The following is a 22,947-nucleotide window of genomic DNA, read 5'->3' as shown; positions in this document are numbered from 1 at the left end:
AATCCATAAGGGGAATAATGAAAATGTTAATTTAGGATTTTTTTATCCCACTTTTGTATTTTTCTAAAATATTGCTCTGACCCTCCCCTCCCCAGTAACACTCAGCTGGTTTTTGAGGAAGTCCAAGATGGCGGGTAAGCCAAACTGTTTGATTGTCTGCAGTTCTTCTCCCCAAGGTAAAGACTACATTGCCTTTCCTTTTCTTTCATCGTGCTAAAATTATACATTATCGACTATTGATTGTCCTCGTCTTTTTATTGTTCCTTTTTCGACATTTTATCGTCTTTCTTTTCAGTCTTCTTGAACTTTGTTGTCTCTGACAATTTCTTCGTCGTTCTGTCATTCATTTTTGGTCTAATTTATATGCAATGTCGTTTGTTTTCTTCGTAGGGGTTTCTGCTCAGTCATTCATTCCTGCATTCACTCTAACTCATTCAGTATTCAACGTACAGATAGCCACCCCAAAAGTGAGTTGAAATTTTTAAAACAAAATTCTTGTTTTAACTAATTGTTTCCTGCTCCACAGATGAAGGTGGATGATTCCATCTCTCCCATGACCAGGAGCTGTAACTACACAATATACCTTCCTTAGATCTTCCCCACCCCTTGGAAATTCCTATCCCCCTACATGGGGAGGTATGGATATTTTCTGTAACTAAACAATATATAATACCCTCCTCAGAACCTCCCTGCACCTTGGAAATTCCAACCCTCGCTCTCCCATGGGAGAGGTATGAATATTTTCTGGCCTTCTACAATATTCCAATGCCGATCCATCCCCCAAGGGGTAGGGGCAGTAGTGGTATTTCTGAAACTAACAAACAATAATTGCATTTGTATGAATTATGTTGTATGACTGTCCTGTGCATGTTTGTCTGACAGGGGCTTCAGGTGGAATACGTGCAGACTGATGAGAACAGTAGAAAGTGGCTGAATGAGTTCAGATCCAAGCCTTTCTCAGTTCCAGGAAAACTTGAAAATGTTGATGGTATGTATTAGACACTTAAAACACCCATTGTCAACATCATTTTTGACAAAAATCGACTTCTAAATCCTAATTTGAATATGAAAAAAGAACCATGGATTTGTTAACTTTGACTTGACCTTTATTCAAAAAGGTTTTCGATATTATTTACAATAAACACATAACCTTCAAGTAGCAAAGGCTAATCAAGGCAAGTTATTGTGAATTCATTTTTGTTAACATTAGAGAGAGAGGATAAAGAAAAAAACAAAAGACTTTTTGACTTTTTGGTTTTTAAGTAATTATTTGAGAACATTTTCTATTTGGTGGCATTTTGCTAGTAAATGAAAGCTGGGAGATTTCAACATAATAACCCTGTATTTTAAAATTCCACTGGCCAGCTACCTGTATCAAGTGCTTCCCTAGTAAAACAAGCACTATTATCACCACCATCGGCATCATGTTTTAGTTTTGCAACTCATTCCCTTTTTGCTGCTGATCATGCAGCTTTCAGGTACTCTGCAATTCTCATCCCTAATGCACCTGGTGCCCTGCACGATTTGGTCAATGACGAGGAACTAGCAAAACTATTGAATGTCTTCATACAGGAGAAAAGTATGTAGTGGCATCAACATCATCATCATCATCACCATCCTGCCATCTATCTCTAATCATGTTGGCATCATTACTAGTATGTCATTACCACCATCCTGATGTCATCATCATCACCATCCTGATGTTATCATCATCACTAATCATGACAGCATCATTGCTAGCATGTCATTATTAACACCATCATCATGTTATCATGTCTGCATTACTATCATGTCATCATCCGAATCATCTCAAGTTATCATCACCATCCTGATGTCATCAAAATTGCTATTGTCATCATCATTGCTACCATGATGTCATCATTATCACTACTCGTGTCAGCATCATTGCTAGCATGTAATGATCATCATCATCATCACCATCATCATGTCATAATCATTAGTCATGTCAGCATCACCATCATAATTATCATCACCATGATGATATCATCACTAGTCATGACAGTATCATTACTAGCATGTCGTCATCACCATATCATTATCATCATCACCATTTCATTATCATCATGTCATCATCACCATCATCATGTCATCACCATCATGTCATTGTCATCTCATCATCACCATCATGTCATTGTCATCTCATCATCACCATCATGTCATCATCATCGTCATCACCATCATGTCATTATCTTCATCTCATCATCATCACCATATCATCATCACCATCATCATCTCATCATCTCATCGTCATCACCATCACCATAGCTACCATTAATACCATATCATGATAACCAGTAAAGTAACCATCATCATTACCACCTTTCTCAAACTCATCCAACTACTACTGTCAATGTCAAAATCGCCATCCTGATTACCTGATTTACGTATTATTTCAGAGCCAATATGTGCCATAGGTCACGGTGTTGGAGGTCTGTTGTCAGCCAAAAAAGATAATGGAAAAAGCTGGAGTTTCAAGAACTACAGCATGACTGCAGTAAGTAATCAAACCTCCTTCTCAATTTTATTCAGAAAAGTGCCACAGAGAATAACTGCATTACTAAAATCAGATATTTTTTTAACAGCCATCAGTCCTAGAGTTGTGTCAAACTCAGGAATTCCCTGGATTACCAATTATATTAGAGGATAGCATTAAGGACAACAGTGGTACATATAGTGGTGAGTAGTTCATACAGGATTCATGCTGCTCTTTGAACTGCTTGAATATTATGAAATGTGTTTTTGTCACTCGCTATTGATCTATATGTTAAGGGTATGCTACATCGAGTATATAAGCAGACTAAGAAATCTGCCTCAGTTGGGTTCTCGCGGGACTCGAACCACTGACCTCTCGTTTGCTAGACGAGATCTTGACCGCTCGGCCACTGAGGCATTATGGGAGAAGGTCGTGTTAGATCTATATTTTAATCAAATCATCGCTTGATCTTTTTGGATATTCTTTGAAGACCCATTCCAGCTGAGCGGTGAATTTCGTATCAGCCAATCACAGCACATTTAGCTGTTTTGCCGCGGGCCCTCATTTCCAGGCTGCTGTAACCTAGCTTTTACATATTTTTCTGTTTTCTTTTGACTGAGATAGAATATAATGTGACTACAAGAAGCAGAAATATGGAAAGAAAGAATAAAAACAATTTCACTTTACTGCCACGTTTGCTTCATTCTTTCGAGCTCCAACAATGCTTAGGACTGGTCATTTCGTCCACTTGTGTATTTTGCATGCCGCGTTTACCACTTCGCTGGTAGCTGGTATACACAAAATCGAAATATCATGACCAATTTGAATAGCTATAATCGTTCTGGACTGACTTAATAGCTTTGTGTTTACGTGGAAGCTGGCCCCTTCCTTTGACCACTCCACCTTGTTTTGGGTTACCTATGCTCACATCATAAGTGAGAAGTCAGCCACACCTCACGCTTTTTTTTACCTATCAATCAAGGCAAAAGTTTGATCCCCGGTAATCTCAGTAATTTATCGGTGGATATATTTATTTATATTTACCTTTCAGCAAGTGAACCAAACTGTGTCCATGTGGTAATTGACAGACATCTAATTACTGGACAAAACGACCAATCAACTCTCCCTGCTGTACAAAATCTTATCCTTTATGCCAGGTAAATACATCTTCAGTGCAAGCACACCCTTACTGAGACTCGGCTAGAGCAGCACATTGTGGTCTAGCTTGGGCACAAAAAACGTTTTCTTCAGCATGCCTTATATGGTGTTCTTTGTACCCAATCTAGACCAGAATGCACTATCTAGGCCAGATTTCATTCCCACAACCCTTTACACTGAAAAATGTGTCATTGTTTTTTTTTTCTTTTCAGGCAAGGAAAAACCACAAAAAGCTGATAAAAGTATTAAATGAATAGAAAGATTAGCATCATTAGTTTATAACAAAATTTTATTTTTTCCAAACATTAAGTTAGTAGGTTGTCAGTAGGTTGTCAGTAGGGTGTTGGTAGGTTGTCAGTAGGGTGGTGTTGGGTTGTCAGTAGGGTTTTGGTAGGTTGTCAGTACCAACACCCTACTGACAACCTACCAACACCCTAGGTTGTCAGTAGGGTTTAAGTAAAATGTTGGTAGGGTATCAGGTTGTTGGTACTGTAGGTTACTTAGTCTTCACTTAAACCAAAATAAAACTAGGATCATTTACCAATCCTGAATTATTTCCATGCAAACTATAGCTTAGAGCCCATTTCCATGATACTGGAGTGAGTTCACTCCAGAATGAGAATGAAATTTCATACCAGCGTTTACATGAGAAAAATCCACATGACGAGTTCAAGCTACGATCGCATTGAAATGTCTGATAGGCATGCGTTATTCATTTCATTCTCCCTGAAGCAGTTTCATTCTGGAATGAGTGTTCGTTCCATGTTTACATAATACAGGTATGAAATATCGTTCCGGAATGAGTGTTTCGTTCTGGAATGAATCCAGGGATGACTCATTCCAGAATGACTCGTTCTGCAATGAAATATAGCTCCGGTATCATGTAAACAAATACAAAGAAATATATGGCAAGCGGGATGAACTCGTTCCGGAATGAAAGTCATTCCGGTATCATGTAAATGGCCCTTTACATTTCCCCAAATATACCTCTTAAATTATAATTATTATTATCATTAATATGTAATACTAACCATGAACATTGAAATGTACAAAAATTATGATTTTCCTCATTTGTGTTTTGCATTATTAATAAATGTAGATGTTTTCAAAATCACTTGTCATTAGTTATAACAGTGCTCAGCTACTGCATTCCACTTATATGTCAAAAAATGTTATTTTTTTCCATCTCAGACCACACTTCATTACCTTGAGTATAGTTTCTTTGTTTAATACTTGAAAAGGTACACCAAATATAAACGTGACTTAAACAAAGAATCTTATTCTTCAGGCTGGTTTTCACTTGTGTCAAATCAGAAGCAGAAATTGAAAGTTGAACCAGTCATAAGCGCAATGAAAATAGAATAAATGGGAATCAACAAAGGAATCCATAGACCGACTCTTCTTCCACTGGATTCAAATTCAAATTTTGTAATTGATTTTTGCAGAGGGGGGAAATTAGCCCTCAAATCACAGGAGAGAACTCGGAGAACTCACAGCAATCAACTCGACTCACATGGTCGCATAAGTGAGAATGGAACGCTCTGACTGCTTCTCCACCTGAACTTCCCTTATAGCTTCAGCACTAGCTAATTAAGCAAAAGCAATCCTTTCGAGTCAGAATCCAACACACTAGTGACTCCTAAGTCAGAATCCAACACACTAGTGACTGTTTTCACTTTTCATAAGCTGCTTTTGGCTCCTACTCCAACACTAGTGAAAACAGGCCTTTAAGGGAACGGCATGAGGTCTGAAATTTAGGGTCGAATACATAATAACACAGAGATTCTTTTCAAATCTCATATAACATGACAGGTAGTGGTGATAATGAAAAACTATTATTATCTTGTCGATGAATGTGATACAAAATATGATTATTGTGAATTTAACAATTAAAGTCTGATATTTCTGGAACTACGCAGTTTAAACCCGAGTCACTCACAGGGGAAATCCAGCATTTTGAAATTGAATTGGGTATAAATTATGATTGATTGTCCTTTCAGATGGTGAATTTATTGTCAGTGAAAACCCTCAAAATTCACAGAAAAGTATCAAAACTCCAACCAGTTTCAATCTACAAAACCAGATTCTTTAGATTAAGAAAGAGTGTGCATAAATTCTTTTTGGAATAATCTTAACGTGCATTTTAACTTGAAAAGTAGTGTCTTAATTAAGCTGACTATCACAAGTGTGTTGTGCTCCCCCCCCCCCCCCCACTTGATGCAAGTGGAATTTAAAGTAAAAGAGAAAACACATAATTTTTCTTTGATCGGCCGTCAAATTGAGCTTGTACTTTTTCATTGCATGTGCAGGCCTGTTAATGCCTAGCCTGCATGAAGCCGAACTAAGAAACGTTCCGCTGCATGCAGCTGGCTAATGCCAGGACTTCAGAAAGAGGGTTCATAATTTTCTCATCTTTATCATTGAAGTAACATTTGAAAAAAGTGTTTATTCACACCTTTGAATCCATCCCTGGCAAACGGACACTTTATGTAAGGTTTCACTAATAATAAGTGTTACAACTTTTTTAGTGAAATCGATTTTTCAGCCAAAACCCTTACACTAAAAAAATTTTTTTAAAGGAATTTATTTCAAAATGATTGATAATCTCAAGCACAACAAACTTGTGATTATTAGACCTAGTAAACAACCCTGTACAATTTTTTAAATTTAACAAATATTAATTTCATTATAATTATTACAAAGTGGGGAGTCTTGACCCTCTTTGAGTTAAGCCTTCAAACCTCTTAAAAGTGTAGTTTAGAAACACCCAGTCCTTGTTATTGGTATCCTTGTCCTTTGAATTGCTAAGCCAATCTATAAAATATTTTAAAATATTAGTATGATACACATGTATAGGGGTGAGGGGTCAAATTGGCAATGAAAAGAAAGAGTATAGCTACACTTACTCTGATGAAGGACTAATGTCTGAAACGTCTGTTTCAATTTATTGTTATTCAATTTATCATTTTATTATTTTATTCAGAAACACCGACACAGTCCACTCTAGTACTCTACTAGTTATCACCACTCGTATAGCTACATAGTTTGACGGACCAAAAAAACAGCTTCTATCTCGTAAGGGGCTCATACTTATCCTTTAAGGGGTTCGATAAAGTCAAGATGATCTAGAATTTCTAGGGATTTCATAATTGTCAGTTCTTGTCTGATAGACCTCCCCTCCCCTCCCCTCCCCCTCATTGGATTAGTTAATGTTGCCAACACAACTACTTACATGATTCAAATTCAGATTCTGGGAACTCGTCAAAATTTGAAGTGTCATCTATAGATTTGACTTGTATTGGTATGGGGGCTGGTCTGTCCCTGGTAAACACAACATCAATAGTGTCAAAGGTTACGTTACCTGGGCTGCCTGTGGTAGACCCATCGTAAAGTAGATTCAAAAGGTAAATTTAATTTTTTACTTTGATAATGCCAGGGAGTGATTGCTCGATTCTCCAGAGCAAGGGGCAGCATGTGTTACACTTTAGCCCCCCCCCCCCCCCCCCCCCTTCAGACTATCAGTGCTCTCTACAGGAAATTTGTGAGAGATTTCACAAACTGGAAAAGTTGTACAATTATGGTATCCACAGATAAACTACAGTTATTCAGAGATATTTGCAGACATTCATATGCATAATTTATATGTCCTTGATCATAAATTAGACTTGTGACATTAAGTGATTGATGGATGTGGGTGGGGCTACCTGTTTAAGTTCCAAGTTCTTCCTGAGTTTACTGTCATATTCAGGTTTTCTACTTTCGTATTGACCAAAACTGGTTATTGTATTCAGTAAAAAAACAGTATGCAAGATGACATGATAATTGAAACAGGAAATTAACTCAGCGCAATAATTTATCTAATTTTTGTCATAAACAGGGTCTACAAATTTGAGTTTTTTTTGTCATAAACAGAGTACCCCTTTCAGAATCGCAGCGGAACACCCCTACCCAAATTCTGGTAGAGTACCCCCCCCCCCCCCCTCCCGGGTGGCTAACTCACAGATTGAACCCTGAAACAACTTCCAGGCTGACCTAAGTCAGGGCATGGCTAAATCACAGATCAAATTGGAATTTCGGATCTTAAATTTTGAGTAGGGAGGAAAACCTGAGAACCTGGAGAAAAATCCTCAAATTGTGATGCATCATTGACATATTTAAAATATGTGCTAACCTACCTCAAGTTCACCCAGTCGATTCCCTTGAAGAACGGATGCGCTTTGATTTCATCTATATTGTTTAGTCTTTGCTCTTCATCGCAGCATAACCTAGATGTGAGTGCTATAAGTCAGTAATGTATTTCTCCAAGTCATACAAAAAAATGTTCTTAAATAACTAACAGACAATTTACACAAGCCGGGTTTTCTAACAAAAAGAGTGATGTAACCATATCCATTCAACCACTTATTTTCTCCAAAGAAAATTCATGTTTTCCCATTTCTTCCATTTAACTTTTTTCATATTCTTTTCACTCTTTTCAAAAATTCTTTTAAATTTATGCCAATATATATATAGTTTTATATTCTCAATCACTCATTCAACTCATTTTCCTCTTCTTTCTTTCATTTCCCATTTTCCAGCATTTCTCCTACATATTTCACAGTAATCCATGTGTCCAACTACGCATTATTGCAATCACTACCTTTGAATAAAGTCCTGTGCATGTTTTGAGATGGGCATTTCTGGAGGAAAAATGAGTGTTTCTCTCCAATTTATAATTTTTTTGTATGTCTCTGAAATGAAATAAAAATAAAACTTGTTAGTACAAGCCATTAACAAAATCTTCTACTTCACTGAACTTGACCAACTTCACCACACTTCCTTCACCAAAGAAGAGAGAACCACAGTAGATCCTTTTATATGAACATTCATTGTCAAGGGGACAACGAAATAAGAGATCTTCTTCTCGAAACAAGGTTTCACAATTATGGTTCACACAACCCACGACTTATTTAAATGTAGAATCAATCATTTTCAAAACAGTTTTATTCCAAAGTGTATCAGTATTAGGGACGAATAATTATGAATAGACTCTAATATTAGAATATTTATAGTACAGTTCAATAGATTATTATTTTTCTTCATAATTGTAACATTATGTTTTATCCAAATCTGTTTTAAGATTTATCAAACTCATTAATAATTCAAGAGGAAAACACAACAGAAATCATGATCGTGAGATTGTGAATCTGATACAGAATCTTGTTCATTTGCATAAACTTTAACTTGGATTTTCTTGGCCAGATTCACTTTAATTTTGAAAATTTTAGTGAAACACAAAGGAACTAACCTAGACATTTGAAAGTAATATACAGTATTCGTGTCCAAGTTGTATCCGATATACAAACTCTATGCTACGCTTCGAGTTTGTATATCTGATACAACACGGCCACTCATACTGTATATATTACTTGCAAGTCTTGAGACATAATTAATATTATATTATTATCATTTTTCTTGCTTTATGGCAACCTACAATATTATAATGTTTGCATACTGTACCTTGTGGACTTTCTGAACAAAATGGAGGATAACCTGAAAGAAAGGACAATAATTATAAATTAAATGTGAAAAATTAACAAGCTTGTCCTTTGGGTAAAAACCTTCAAAAAAATTTTAATGCTAGCTATCGATCCCTCAGAAATAACCTCTGGGCTAACCTAAGTCACAGCATGGCTAACTCACAGATCAAACCCTGGAACAGCCTTTGGGCTGATCTAAGTCGGACATGGCTTACTCACAGATAGAACCCTGAAACAACCCCTGGGCTGATCTAAGTCAAGCCTGGCTAACTCACAAATCAAACCCTGAAACAACCCCTGGGCTGATCTAAGTCAGGGCATGGCTAACTCACAGATCAAGCCCTGAAACAACCTCTAGGCTGATCTAAGTCAGGGCATGGCTAACTCACAGATAGTTGATTGAACCCTGGAACAATCTCTAGGCTTATCAAATGGAGAGAACCAACAAACTCTACTCTGGTGAATAATGTGTTGTGAGTGAAATCTAGATTTGACTTACCTATTAACATCTCATACATGATGACTCCTAACGACCAGAAATCACAACTTTTCGTGTAGCCAGTCTGAACAAAAACTTCTGGCGCAATGTAATCTGGAGTGCCTACAGTTGAGTAAGCCTTGGATAAAAGTTACATGCATGTATATTAATCAATTAAACTAATCGGTGGTTTGATTAACTTTTAAGGTGATATGATAATAATGCTGACTTACAAGTTGTCGTCTATTTCTCTTCCATGTCGCAGCACGTCTCTTTGAATCTAATGGGTCTCCATTAGCTGGAAAAAGAAAGATTCTTGCATTAATGAAATATTAAATGATCTATTATGATTATTAAGAATGATTCAAATGATAATATGGTGCTGCTGTCAATGATGATGATGAATGTGACGAAGTGTGATGATGAAGTCAGATGATAATGGTGGTGATGATGATGGTGATGGTAATGATAACGATGATGATTGTAATGATGATGGTGACTGTGATGAAGTATGATGATGAGGTCAGATCTTGTGATGATGATGATAATGGTTGTGATGATGATGCATGGTGATGGTAATGATGATGCTGACTGTGCTGATGATGACGGACGGTGATAATAATGATGAAGATGAATGATGGTGGTAATGAATGACTGCAATGGTGATGTAGATGATTATGATAGTGGTTATGATGACCATAATCAACTATCACATACCATAAAATAAATAAAATATATATGCTTACCAAAATCTTTAATATCAGATGGACTAATTTCTCGATAGAATTCTGTTCTGTGAGCCTTTTTCAGGCCTGTACATAAACCAAAGTCAGCCAGCTTGATGTGACCCTACCGCAAAAACAATAACCATCAAAATAATATACTTACAACATGATGACTAGCCTGTTACCTTTTGTACAAGTTAATCATTTTAGGCCCCGTTGTACAAAGGTTAATCAGTAGCAGATCCAGGGGTGGTAATATAGGTGACTAGTCACCCCCCCCCCCCCCTTTTGCTCAAATTTCTCAGTATATCGTTAGTAACAGTCACCCTCTTTTCCTCGAATTCTTGGTAAAACCTTTGTAATAGTCACCCCCCTTCTAAAATTCCTGGGGCCGCCCCTGGGCCTGGTTGTACCAAGCCTGGATAGTGCTATCCGGAGGATAAATCCTTATCCATTGAACGTAAAGTTGAAGCTGTTATCCAATAAATTTATCCACTGAATGAGATTTATTCCTCGGATAGCGCTATCCAGCCTTCGTGCAACCAGGCTCTGGTTGATATATAGCGCTATCATACTGATAAATCTAATCCACTGGATAAATTTATTGGATAATCAGCATCACTTTATCCACTAGATAAGGATTTAATCATCAGATAGCTCTATCCACTATTCGTACAACTGAACCCTGTCAGTTTTAGGGTTTTATCGATGTAGACAGGGTTGGGTCTGTTTACTCTCAAAACTACAAGGTTTGATTTCCCAAATCAAGGGTGGTATCTCCCCGCGGGGGGGGGGGGGGGGGGGGGGGGGGGGGGGTACTCCCATATGTGAACTATACGGGGAATATCCGCTGAACAGGGTATGGTTTTTCGAGCTTCTTGTCATAAACAGGGTGCGCAATTTTACTCAAGTTCCAAGTTCTTCCTGAGCTTCCTGTCATTATCAGGGTTTCTACTTTCGTATTGACCGAAACTGGTAAAAAAACGATACGCGAGATGACATGATAATTGAAACAGGAACTCAGTACGATAAATTATATCTTTTGTCATAAACAGGGTCTACAAATTTGAGTTTTTTTGTCATAAACATGGTACCCCTTTCAGAGTCCCAGCGGAACACCCCTACCCAAATTCTGGCAGAGTACCCCCCGGGGGTATCTCGTGTTCATTTCTCAGATTTTGCATGGCATGTGAGTACTAGAGTTTTTTAGGTATCTTTCTTGATTTGAGGGTTTTTCTCAAGGTTCTCTGGTTTTCCTCCATGAACTTTACTGTGGTTTTCGATGTTCTGCGAACTCTGACATTTTAACGACTTTTTGCAGCGTAGGATCCAGGGGAGGCGTGCAGGGCGTGCGCACCCTCCCTGGTTACACTTTGTGCTCCTACTTCGAGGATAACTTATTTTGTTTTTTTTCCTTTGATTCTAAGGGGTGCACCCCTCCCTAGGTTAACATTGTGTGCAGCACCCCTCCCTGAACAAAATCCTGGATCGGCCCCTGTATTGTGAAATTTGTTTTTGTCAATCAAAACTAACCACTCGGTTCCTCTTATATTCTTGGCTGCGGCAGCCAAAATAAAATTTCAGCATCAGCTGGCAACTAACGAGTTTGCAAAATATCAAAAACCACAGGAAACATGTTAATTATATTGTGCCACAAAACGTCAAGATGGCTATACTTACTTTACTATCCAGCAGTAAATTGTCTGGTTTAATATCTCTGTGAATAAATTGTAGTTGGTGAATGGAATCAATTGCATTCAATGCCTCGGCTATGTAGAACCGTGTCTCATCTTCTGTGAATGTGTCCCGTTTCATCAACAATGTCATCAGATCACCTGGGAAATATATTGAAATTATATGATGACTTTCTGGTTGATTTGCCTGAAGTCCGAATGTTCAGAAACATTGAAGTGGATTTACAAGACATGTTGTTTTTGAAGAATTCATTCATATTCAAAATATGCAGTTATCCATCTAGCCATTGATCAATCCATCCAACTGTTCATTCATTCATCCATCCGACACTTTCAGGTAATCCATCCATCCACCCACCCACCCACCCATCCATCCTTCCATCCACCCACCCATCCATCCATCCACCCACCCATCCATCCATCCATCCTTCCATCCATCCATCCATAAACCCACCCATCCATCCATCCATCCATTAGTCTCCCCCACAGCCGCTTTCAGTGTCATCACACAACGCTTTCTCCCTTGAGTAGTGGCTGCTTACCCGAGAACAACATTCCTTTCCTATTGTTTTTGTTCAACCAATCAGATAAGTGTCATTGTGTTTCAAGAACCAATCAAAACATTTCGAATTTGACAACTTGTAAACATTCGCGAGAGAAATAATTCTAAGACACATTGAGTGGAAGTTGGAAAAAATCTTTGGGAAATTAAAATTGAATTCGTTCTTGTTAAATGTTTAATGCCTTCCCCGGCCCCCCCAAAAAATTATTGGAAACGTAACTAAGTGTTTTCTTTGTTCATAAAGAAAGAAAAGATTTATATTTTTATAAGTTTAGCTATCGACATTGTTTTAACGGCCGATAGTGAATTCGAATTAGTACTTGCGATCGAGCTCGTACCAAAATTTTAAAAGCAAAAAGAAACTGGAAAACTTTTTAAAAAAGCATAATTTGGACTCATGGAAGTTAAACGAGACGACTCAAGATTTAAGAGATTGAATTTGAATATAAAGTCTGACAGTATTTTTAATAAACGAAGAAGATGAGCCGCGCAGATCACTTATTTCAAACAACGAATGCAGTGTAAAGCTAAAGGAAATCGCGAAAAGGCTAGATAACTTTTAAAGAAACCCTTTTAAATCTGACACTGTCACACCGTTGACTTCCACGGGTATTCATTGTAAACTTCTGGGTAACGCTCACAGTTCTGGTATTTACTTCACGTATACTGCGAGGAATAGCTCAATTTGATACTGTTAGAAAAGTTGTTTTGTTTTGTTCACACTGTTAGAAAAGTTGCGAAAAGTGAACACAAATCGTTAGCTAAATCGTTATCTTATGTCCAACCTTCTAACGTCGCATTAGCAGTTTATATGAAATGTCAAGAACTTCGAACTCCTGTTATTCAAAAAGTCCTCGAGCTTGTCTCGAAAGAAATTACTGGGCTATGCTTAAGAGCGCCAATATTTTATTCCTTTGAGCGATTTCCCATATCCAGTAGGCAGATCTTCAAAGAAATCTTGTTTTTCTTGTAAAATCTTTCTTATAGCATCTTCTCGAATACTTCCTCTAACGACGCATTGTTTTCCATATGGCGCGAATGGTTCCTGGTTTTCGAGAACTAAGCTGTGATTGGTTAATTCATAGGAAAGGAATGTTGTTCTCAGGTAAGCAGCCGCTACTCAGGGGAGAAAGCGTTGCGTGACGACACTGAAAGCGGCTGTGGGGGAGACTACCCATCCATACATCCATTCATCCATACATCCACCCACCCACCCATCCATCCATCCTTCCATCCATCCATAAATCCATCCATCCATCCATCCCACCCATCCATCCATCCATCCCACCCATCCATCCATCTATCCCACCCATCCATCCATCCATCCATCCATCATTTAGTTACCCACCCACCCATCAATTTTTTTTCTCCATATATTTCCATTCTACATAACATGATGAACTCACCTCCAGGTAAAAATTCCATGACTAAATAAAGTAACTGACTATCCTGGAAGGAGTAATACATCTTAACCACCCATTGATTCTCAGCCTCCGCAAGAAAATCTCTCTCTGCTCTGGTATGTGCAACCTAATCAACACAAAAAATACAACTGTAGTTTGAAGCAACAAGAATGTATACATCCATGGAGTGGGGTCCGAGGGTACATGAGGGCACACATATGGACATACATATGTATATGGCTTGTAACTTCAAAGAGGTGGGGAGCTCGGTAGGAGGAGGGCACTTCCCACATGGAATGGGCTTGGAATAGACCCCTCGCAGCACATCGGATTGCAGCTCAATTTGGAGGACATAACAATACTTTTCAGGTTTCTCAGGAGATTGAAATCTTTTTGTTTTGTCTTCCAATATTTATCTACTTTGACGTCACATATGCAAGGGGTCTATTTAAGAGTATTTGGGAGGGTCTGAGGACTCATAGATCTATACTTCCCCCCATTGAGGGGAATTGGAATTTCCAAGGTGAAGAGGGTCAGATTAGGGTATGTTATGAATAATCCTATCATTTTATTTGAAAATACCTGTTCTTTTTCTAGAACATCAGCTTTTCTTAGCATCTTCATGGCATAAACATGACCAGTGTCCTTCTTCTGAACCAACCGTACCTTGAAAGCATTGAAAAAATTATACTCAGTAAGGATGGCAAAAACTATCGAAGAAGAGACTTCAGCGTGCAATATGCTTATATCCTGCACTGATCTAAGGCAAAATGGTTAAGATTAAATAAGCCTGAAGCGAGATGACGTTTTACCCCTGTCTCTAGACCATAATCCTTTTCACACTGCTTTTGTTCTTTAATTATGACTATTCTTCCTGTATTCTCTAAGGAATCAAAAATTTTGATATGAAAGAATTTTAAAAACTATTATGGTATAGAGTCAGGGGTCAAATGTCATCTCGCTTCAGGCTTATTGGAACAAATTAACACGCTATGTTCTTTCTAGTCCTATTCCAGCTTTTATGACTCTGATTTAGTAATCCAACCCCCTTACCCCAATGTAAGATAGACCGATGATAGTTTAACTTACTTCTCCAAAGGCACCTCGTCCAATAATCTTTAAAGATTCAAAGTCTTCTTTTCCTATTCTTGACCTCTTCAACCTTAGGAACTCTGTCTCTTTTTGTGCATGTTTGTTCCTCTTTTCTTCTTTCTGAACTCAGAACAGTTGAAATCAATAAAGGTCATATATTTTAAAAGTACAGTACAAGATTTCACCTCATATGTAAAAATAGTAGATAGATCAGATCATGCTTTCACAGGGTGAAATAATAATAATATCATCATAAACAACAATAAATAATAATAGTATTAATATTTAGTGGTAGTAGTAATAATAAAAATTATAATGATGATGATGATGGTGATGGTGAAAATAATATATGATCTATATATAGAGGTTTTGCACCATCAAATGACGGCAGCCATGTTGGATGTCAGGAACAACACAATTGTTTTACATGAGAAATAATTCAATTTCCGAGAGCAAAGGGATTTTATTGTTCTGCCACCCAACCACAGGCAGTCCAAGTGTATTATGGGTGCCTGCACATGATTGTGCAAAGCTTCTATTGAGGGATAAGATCCCTAATAATTCAATACTCTAAATCTTGATAAATATACTTCAAAATCAATATAAAGTTGCTACTGAATTTTGTTGCACAAACTGATTGGACTTCCTAGCAAAGGGAGTATTAGATATCGCACAGAGTCATTGACAAGACGCCTAATTGTTTTGCTAATTACCATATAGTTAGAAAAGTAGGTGCATGCTGATTGGTCGAAAAGTGTGCTATATTATTGAACGGAGCAGACACCATCCTTGAGTGTGAAGTGTTTTTATATCCTGCAACCGTCTTTCTTTTTGCGTAAATAAATTCAATGCTGGAATAATATTAGTATAAACTATATAATAAAACTTGGGCGAAAAACTTTCTAATAATATAAGTTTGAATCATTTCATAAGTTTCATAGTTAAGCTAGAGATCACTTAAATTATAAATCGATAATCTGCTTTATGGAAGACAGAAAAATTAACTGTCCAGAACGATCCACTGACTAAACTCATTTTATTTTATTTCAAGATCATATGATTGTATTATGATTGTAAGTTATACATATTTTTTTGCTGATTTACAAGTTTGTTTATAAACGAAGGTTCCATAAAATAAACAGACATCAAAGTTTGATCACAAACAATGCATACTGAAAACGATAGACAAATAACAACAAGAGATACTAATGATAATTTGAACATCTTTAATGTTCATGTTTTGAAATCTAATCACGCAAACAGACATTTTTTAAACATGTTAAAAATGAAGTCACGCACAAGAAAAAATGTAGATTACAGAATTTCAAAAAGATTTTCCCCACAAAATAAACATAGAAAACCTTGTGTAAAAGTTCAAAATACATATTTTGCTATCAAGATTTTGAGTTAGAACGTTAAATCTTCAAGTTATTGACATGTATTAAAATGAATGAACTCCGACAAACTTATCATGTCTCAAATCTGAAATTTTCGACAGAAAAAAATTAAAACAAACAGCCGGAGAAATCCAATCTTGACAGCAAGTTGTTGAGTGAATAAAAGTCTTCAGACTCGAGAGCTATAACTGGCACTCACCGCCTTCTTTGCTTTTAAAGTTTTTAACTGATAACATTTGTTTTATAAATTGTTGAATAAATTAATACTGAAGATCTCGCGAGAAACTGCAGTCTCACTGAATGAATTTTGAATTACGGTTGCTGTTATTTCTGCTTTTATTTCCCGTTTTACAGTTGTACAAATATGATTTTCCATTGACAGGATAATAGTACATTATTTTCTCACCTCTTCTTCAGTTAAGGATTGACTTTCCATCAATTCTTCGAGCTTTTTTCGCCTAAGATCAAGAGAAGAAGTGGAAGTAGATTACATAAACTGCAACGAGAGTCGGGCTTAGTTGGAGAAGTAGGTATTTGACAACGTAAAAGTTCATTATATCTCAAACGGCAGGAGCTGTTCCAATGCCACAGTCTTCCCCAACCTTTGAACCTCCTAAGTAAACTAAAACATCGTATTTGAAAGATTTTAGCAGCAGAAATCTGACCCACCTAGTTATTCGTTCGTGATGCTGGGAAACTAGACTAGCATAATAACTTTCCAAAGTGGCCTTAGCTTTGGCGACTTTCTCGAACGTGTGGTTCGAGTACGAGCAAGGAGTACCATTGGACCCCGATGCTGTGGCAGTCCCAGCCATTATAGAAAGAAATCGAAGGAAAAACCGCTAAGATTTGGCCCCAAAATGATGGAATTATTCCCCTTCTTCGTCCAACATGTTTCCTGCAAACATTTCTTCTTGGATATAAGAACACGGACCAAGAGCCTGGTTAATATTCCTGTAATACAAGGATTTTGATTGGATGATGATGATATCAACATTGTTGTTAGATGAAATATAACGAGTAATATGATTGGTTGCTAGAGGAGATGGTTCGACGCCATTTAAAGTTTCTGGGAAAATTGTTTTCAATGAAAAAACGGCAAATTATTGCTTTTTCTTAATCGTTGATTAGTTATTTTAGATCAAAGTTTTCAACCAAATAAAGCGATTTATTAAACTGCTCAAAATGCGATAAATATCTCCAATCTATAGACGCTAAAAATATATGTAATCTAATATCTCAATTGATGAGAGTATTGGATGTTGAAAATGAAAAAATACTAAATTTTGCATTTTCGTATTTTTAATAAAAGCTGTCATCTCCAATCGAGCCCGTTGTCATGACATCCGTTTCTATGACGTCACGGAAGTTCACGCCAAGAACCCTTGTATGACGTCATAATGGCTAATTTCACTTCCAAAATAATTTGACAAATTGACTCAAAATGAATTGAAATGAATAGAAATGTTATCAACATTGTGGTACCACAATACCATCAAATGCGAGCCGTGAAAAGGCTATTTACAAGAATGATGTCCAAGTTATCGGACGACGCTCGCATTTTGAACGAGAGGGGGTACCATTTATTGAGCGACTCAAATCTGGGAGAAGGAACATATGCCAAAGTGAAGTGCGCTTACTCCAACGACACTAAGCAACACGTTGCTGTCAAAATTATTGATAGGAAACGAGCTCCAAAAGATTTTATTAATAAGTTTCTGCCTCGGGAGATGGTCGTTATTCAGACCTTGCGTCACAAAAATATTATTGAAGTTCTGCAAGTTTTTGAGGTAGAATAATGATAACATAAGCCTATTAGAATTTTGCCGTTTCAGTACATACGTATTTATCCTAATTTCTTTTCTTTTTACTTTCTTGTTTTTTCTATTTCTTTCTCTTTTTTTTTTTTTTTTTTTTTTTTTTTCTTCTTCTTCTTTTTTTCTTTTGCAGGTTGGAGAAAAAGTATATGTCGTCATGGAGCTTGCAGAAAAGGGAGACTTATTAGAATACATAAAGAAAAATGGCTGTGTTAGAGAGTGGAAAGCCAAAAAGCTCTTCAAACAACTCCTAGAAGCAGTAAAGTTTTGCCATAAACAAGGCGTCGTTCATCGAGATTTGAAATGCGAAAATGTTTTACTCGATAAATGTCATAATGTTAAACTGACAGATTTTGGATTTTCTAAGTTCAATCCTCAAAATGAACTCTGTAAGACGTTTTGTGGGTCAGCCGCTTACGCTGCGCTGGAGATACTTCAAGGTATGCTTCCCTTTCCGTCTGTTTTATGGGAATCGCTTGGGTTACCTGTGGAAAATCAAAGCACAGGTAGCCCAGACTATGAAGCACTACCTTGGAATGCATGCAGCTCAATTTGGAGTGCATAACAATTCTCAGAAGATTGAAATTCTTTTGTATTTGCTTTCAAATTGGGCTCATTTGGCGTCACATACAAATGGTTAATAAGCAAGCACAGAGCATCCATTTACAAAGATGGGCTAGTTAACAGATCCTGCTTCAAATACTGACACTCCAACTCATCTCCTCCACCAGCCTGCTGCAGACTGAAAATAGACCTTTCATAAATTGGCTTGACTGACCAGATAGTCTAACAATGTATCCAAGCTTTTGCATGTTCATATATAAAAATTACTGTATTTTATCAAGTGCAACTTAAACTTGATATTTGTCATGAGTCGAGCAATATAATAATGTGGGAATTTTCTATTTTCCTGTATTGGGGTTCACCCCCAACATATCCCTTCCTTCGGCTTCCCCCAATATGCTTGCTCATAACATTTATGGGAACAGAGTCACGGGGCACACTAGGTCCCAAGACATGTCTTCAACACTAACTATATAATAATACTCTGCAAAACAGGTATAGAGTACAATGGAGAGAAAGCAGACATCTGGAGTTTAGGTGTCATTCTATACACCATGGTAACAGGACGAATGCCTTTTGATGACACAAACATGAGCACCCTTAAAAAACAAATAAAAAATGGAGTCGAGTTTATAAAACCAAAGCAGTACATCTCTGATGAATGTAAAGACCTCATTCAGAAAATGATGGCAACAGACCATCAGTTTAGAATTAGCATACCTGAAATAGAGAGTCATAAATGGGTTGCAGGAGCATCTACACCAGGATCAAGAATGCAGTCTAGCAAATCCAGGATTCAATCTAGTCAATCAAGTAGTGATTAATCATAAACTCAGTTCTTCATCAGTGCTGTGAAAGGTTCAAGGAATAGAGCAGGCATTTGGACATATGAAAAGCATTCTTAGTTTAAGGAGTATTATGAAATCATTTATATCTATACTGCATAAAGTTTTAAAATGTATCACAAATAAAGAAGTTAAGACACAAAGCAACCGTAACTGTGACTATTTAGGCGGGAAACTAAATTGCTGACTTACTTTTACTCCGACGAAGGACTAGCGTCCGAAACGTCAGTAAGTTTTTTCATCTTTTCACGGTGTATAATTTACCTTTTCATCATTACTCTTTCATTAGAAACACCAACGCAGCTCACACTAGTTTTTAGCTAGTTATATCTTTTTGCTGACTTAAAGATCTATCGCTAATCTTTCCCGCCAAAAAATTGCCACAAAGTTAGACCTGTGAAACGTCCCTCGTTCGTTGCAAACGCTCACAATATATTCCGAGCCCATATGGCACACAAGATGGAAAAAAGTGCCATCTTTTACATACGACGATAGAGTGGTATATGAACATGGCTATTGTTTTAGTCAAGCAAATTCGACCAAGCACACCAACATTACAGGACCCGCGGGCACAGTATAAATTCGGGTGAAACTGCACTTTGTGAAGGTAAGCGCCTGACAAATATAAATTCAAATTACTCACATAAAAAGTTTAATCTAAACTGCCGCAGTGGAATTTATTAAAACTATAAGAAATGAGACACTCTTCTGATTATAGTAAGGAAACTCGCGTATCCTAATAGTGTTTGGCAAAATGGCGCCTTTTTCAAAGCATTTAAAGAAAGCGAAAGACATTGCATAAGACCATGATCTTTGTTATTATGTGGTGGCTCCTAAAAGAGCCGTTGTTTTGTGTTGTAAACAGTTTGGAACTGTTTACTTGCTGCTGGTGTACTTGGTGACAGCCTTGGTGCCTTCACTGACTGCGTGCTTGGCCAGCTCACCAGGGAGAAGAAGACGAACAGCCGTCTGGATTTCCCGAGATGTGATGGTGGATTTCTTGTTGTAGTGAGCGAGGCGGGAAGCTTCACCAGCGATGCGTTCGAAGACATCGTTGACAAAGGAGTTCATGATGCTCATGGCCTTGCTGGAGATACCAGTGTCAGGATGGACCTGCTTCATGACTTTGTAGATGTAGATGGCATAGGATTCCTTTCTCTTAGATCTTCTCTTCTTCTTGTCACCAAGAGCGGCCTTCTTGCCGGCTTTCTTTTCACCTTTCTTTCCAACAACAGGTTTTGGAGGCATATTTCTCGAATTTGTCGAATTCAGTTATGAATATGATGTTAACTTCGGTGTATATCGTATTTATATCATTATGAGCATGGATTACTTAGTATGCGGATCGAAATGATCTTTCTGTGATTGGTTGAATTTAGGTTATTCATAAACATACTGTTAAGACAATCAGTACAGCGAGCCTCTTAGAAAACATATGTTATAAGTTACTATCAAATTCATATGGAAATTTGATCGGGCATAGAAATAGTCTTTTGCTATTGGTGGATCCAGATCCTTATTGTGTAGAGATCGAAGTATAAACTTTTGGCGCTTGCAAAGAGTTAGTGATTTGATTCTCGTAGATCAAGCGAACATTTCAATCAATTATATCCAAAATGTCTGGTCGTGGTAAAGGTAAAGCAAAGGGCACCAAGTCCAAAACTCGATCATCCCGTGCAGGGCTTCAGTTCCCCGTCGGTCGTATTCATCGTCTTCTCCGCAAGGGCAACTATGCTCAACGTGTTGGTGCTGGTGCTCCAGTCTACATGGCTGCAGTTCTCGAGTATCTGAGTGCTGAGATTCTCGAGTTGGCCGGTAACGCTGCCCGCGACAACAAGAAATCCAGAATCATCCCCCGTCACTTGCAGTTGGCAGTCAGAAACGACGAGGAGTTGAACAAGCTTCTTGGTGGAGTCACCATTGCTCAAGGTGGTGTTCTTCCCAACATCCAAGCTGTTCTTCTTCCCAAGAAGACCGAAAAGAAAAGCTCTTAAACAGTCCTAAACGGTTTACAACACAAAACAACGGCTCTTTTAGGAGCCACCACATGATGAAAAAGATCATGATCTATAACAATGCTACCCCCTTTTTCAACAATACTTTTAAAATATGTGTCTGTTAGTTTGCCCGCCAAATTCACATGCGCAATTTCACCAGTCATTTTAATAAACAAAAAGTGGTCAGCAAAATAAAATATAGGAAAAGTCTATACTAAAATCTGTGAGATTAAAAACCTAAAAGTATAAATATAAGAAAGGAGAAAATTAAATTTAATATATATCAGACCTCCTATATATCCTATATTTCCTATGATTGGTATAGGATCCTATAAAGAGGCTATATTTAAAGAAAACCTATATTTCCTATAAATAGAACGACTGCTGATTGATACATTTATATTTTACACTGTTTAGCATATTTGGCGAAGGAAATAAAATGGCCCCCTTTTTTTTTTGGTTCTGTTTTTTTTTTTTTTTTTTATGGGATTTTAGTTCTGCAAATCATTGCCTGTGCACCCTCCATCGTTACGCCACCGAAAAGCTATCTTAGCTCCGATAAAGTGCATATATTTTTTGGGGAAAATCCTATATTTTCCTTTGCACAGCCTATATTTCCTATCAAATTTGTCTAAAAAGTGCCTGACATGCATATAAACACAGAAACACAAAAAACCCGCGCCCACAAAACATATACCATATAACCATTCCCTTTATGACACGCGTTAGGCCATTTTGTATTTTGCCGCCTTTTCTAGTTTCCTACGCAGACGCTATGTTTCGTACGCAACGTTCACTATCCTAAGAAGCGTTTCATGACGACAGCACCATGGTTAGTCTCCTACGCAGGCGCTATTAGTTTCGTCACGCCACGCTCACTCACTCACTTAGGGGAGTAAGCGTTGCGTGCCGAAACTTTATAGCGGCTGTGTAGGAGACTATACCATGGCTTGATGTATCGCTTTACCGGTGTAAATCCAACAAGTAAGAGAAAGAGTATGGGATATGTTTTTCTGCTGTCATTTCTTACTACCGTTTCTAGTGCCCTAAAATCCTACAAAAATCAATCGGAGCACAGGCAGCCCAAACAAGATTCCTGTATATAGTTTATAAGGGAATGTACGGGAGTTATGATGTAGATATGCCAATAAAATGTTTCACTTAACAATTTGCTTCAAAACTTGCTGCAGTCGTTGCTTGTA

General features: G+C 37.5%; 3 protein-coding genes and 2 pseudogenes across 3 annotated transcripts; 3 read left to right on the top strand and 2 right to left on the bottom strand.

The window, feature by feature from the left end:
- Positions 1-119: 119 nt before the first annotated feature.
- Positions 120-4,763, top strand: LOC116295853 (glutamine amidotransferase-like class 1 domain-containing protein 1). The gene is made up of 8 exons (XM_031703810.2): positions 120-176; positions 391-467; positions 883-988; positions 1,472-1,579; positions 2,418-2,515; positions 2,604-2,697; positions 3,546-3,651; positions 3,865-4,763. Exons 1-8 carry the CDS (start codon positions 128-130, stop codon positions 3,887-3,889), a joined length of 663 nt encoding a protein of 220 aa, XP_031559670.1. The 5' UTR covers positions 120-127; the 3' UTR covers positions 3,890-4,763.
- A 1,092-nt stretch (positions 4,764-5,855) lies between these two features.
- LOC116295852 (serine/threonine-protein kinase 38-like) lies at positions 5,856-17,444 on the bottom strand. The gene is made up of 14 exons (XM_031703809.2): positions 17,192-17,444; positions 16,929-16,980; positions 15,123-15,245; positions 14,616-14,699; positions 14,037-14,160; positions 12,055-12,209; positions 10,396-10,498; positions 9,883-9,947; positions 9,671-9,788; positions 9,152-9,184; positions 8,292-8,382; positions 7,828-7,917; positions 6,885-6,973; positions 5,856-6,466 (listed from the first exon to the last, which is right to left on the bottom strand). The coding sequence occupies exons 1-14, from the start codon at positions 17,335-17,337 to the stop codon at positions 6,348-6,350; spliced, it is 1,392 nt and encodes a 463-aa protein (XP_031559669.1). The 5' UTR covers positions 17,338-17,444; the 3' UTR covers positions 5,856-6,347.
- Positions 17,445-18,016: 572 nt separating this feature from the next.
- On the top strand, positions 18,017-19,866 carry LOC116295858 (testis-specific serine/threonine-protein kinase 3). Its single transcript, XM_031703814.2, has 3 exons — positions 18,017-18,312; positions 18,473-18,779; positions 19,399-19,866. The coding sequence occupies exons 1-3, from the start codon at positions 18,022-18,024 to the stop codon at positions 19,725-19,727; spliced, it is 927 nt and encodes a 308-aa protein (XP_031559674.1). The 5' UTR covers positions 18,017-18,021; the 3' UTR covers positions 19,728-19,866.
- Positions 19,867-20,383: 517 nt separating this feature from the next.
- On the bottom strand, positions 20,384-21,109 carry LOC116295859 (histone H2B.2 pseudogene; annotated as a pseudogene).
- A 221-nt stretch (positions 21,110-21,330) lies between these two features.
- LOC116295856 (histone H2A pseudogene) lies at positions 21,331-21,964 on the top strand (annotated as a pseudogene).
- The last annotated feature ends 983 nt before the right edge of the window (positions 21,965-22,947 follow it).

Source organism: Actinia tenebrosa, unplaced genomic scaffold (genome assembly GCF_029948245.1).
Source record: "Actinia tenebrosa isolate PJP-AT-01 unplaced genomic scaffold, QUT_ActTen_1.0 PGA_scaffold10__47_contigs__length_13832649, whole genome shotgun sequence".
Classification (NCBI taxonomy): Eukaryota; Metazoa; Cnidaria; class Anthozoa; order Actiniaria; family Actiniidae; genus Actinia; species Actinia tenebrosa.
Note: the sequence above shows the minus strand (reverse complement) of the source record. Positions and strands in the feature narration are given on the sequence as shown.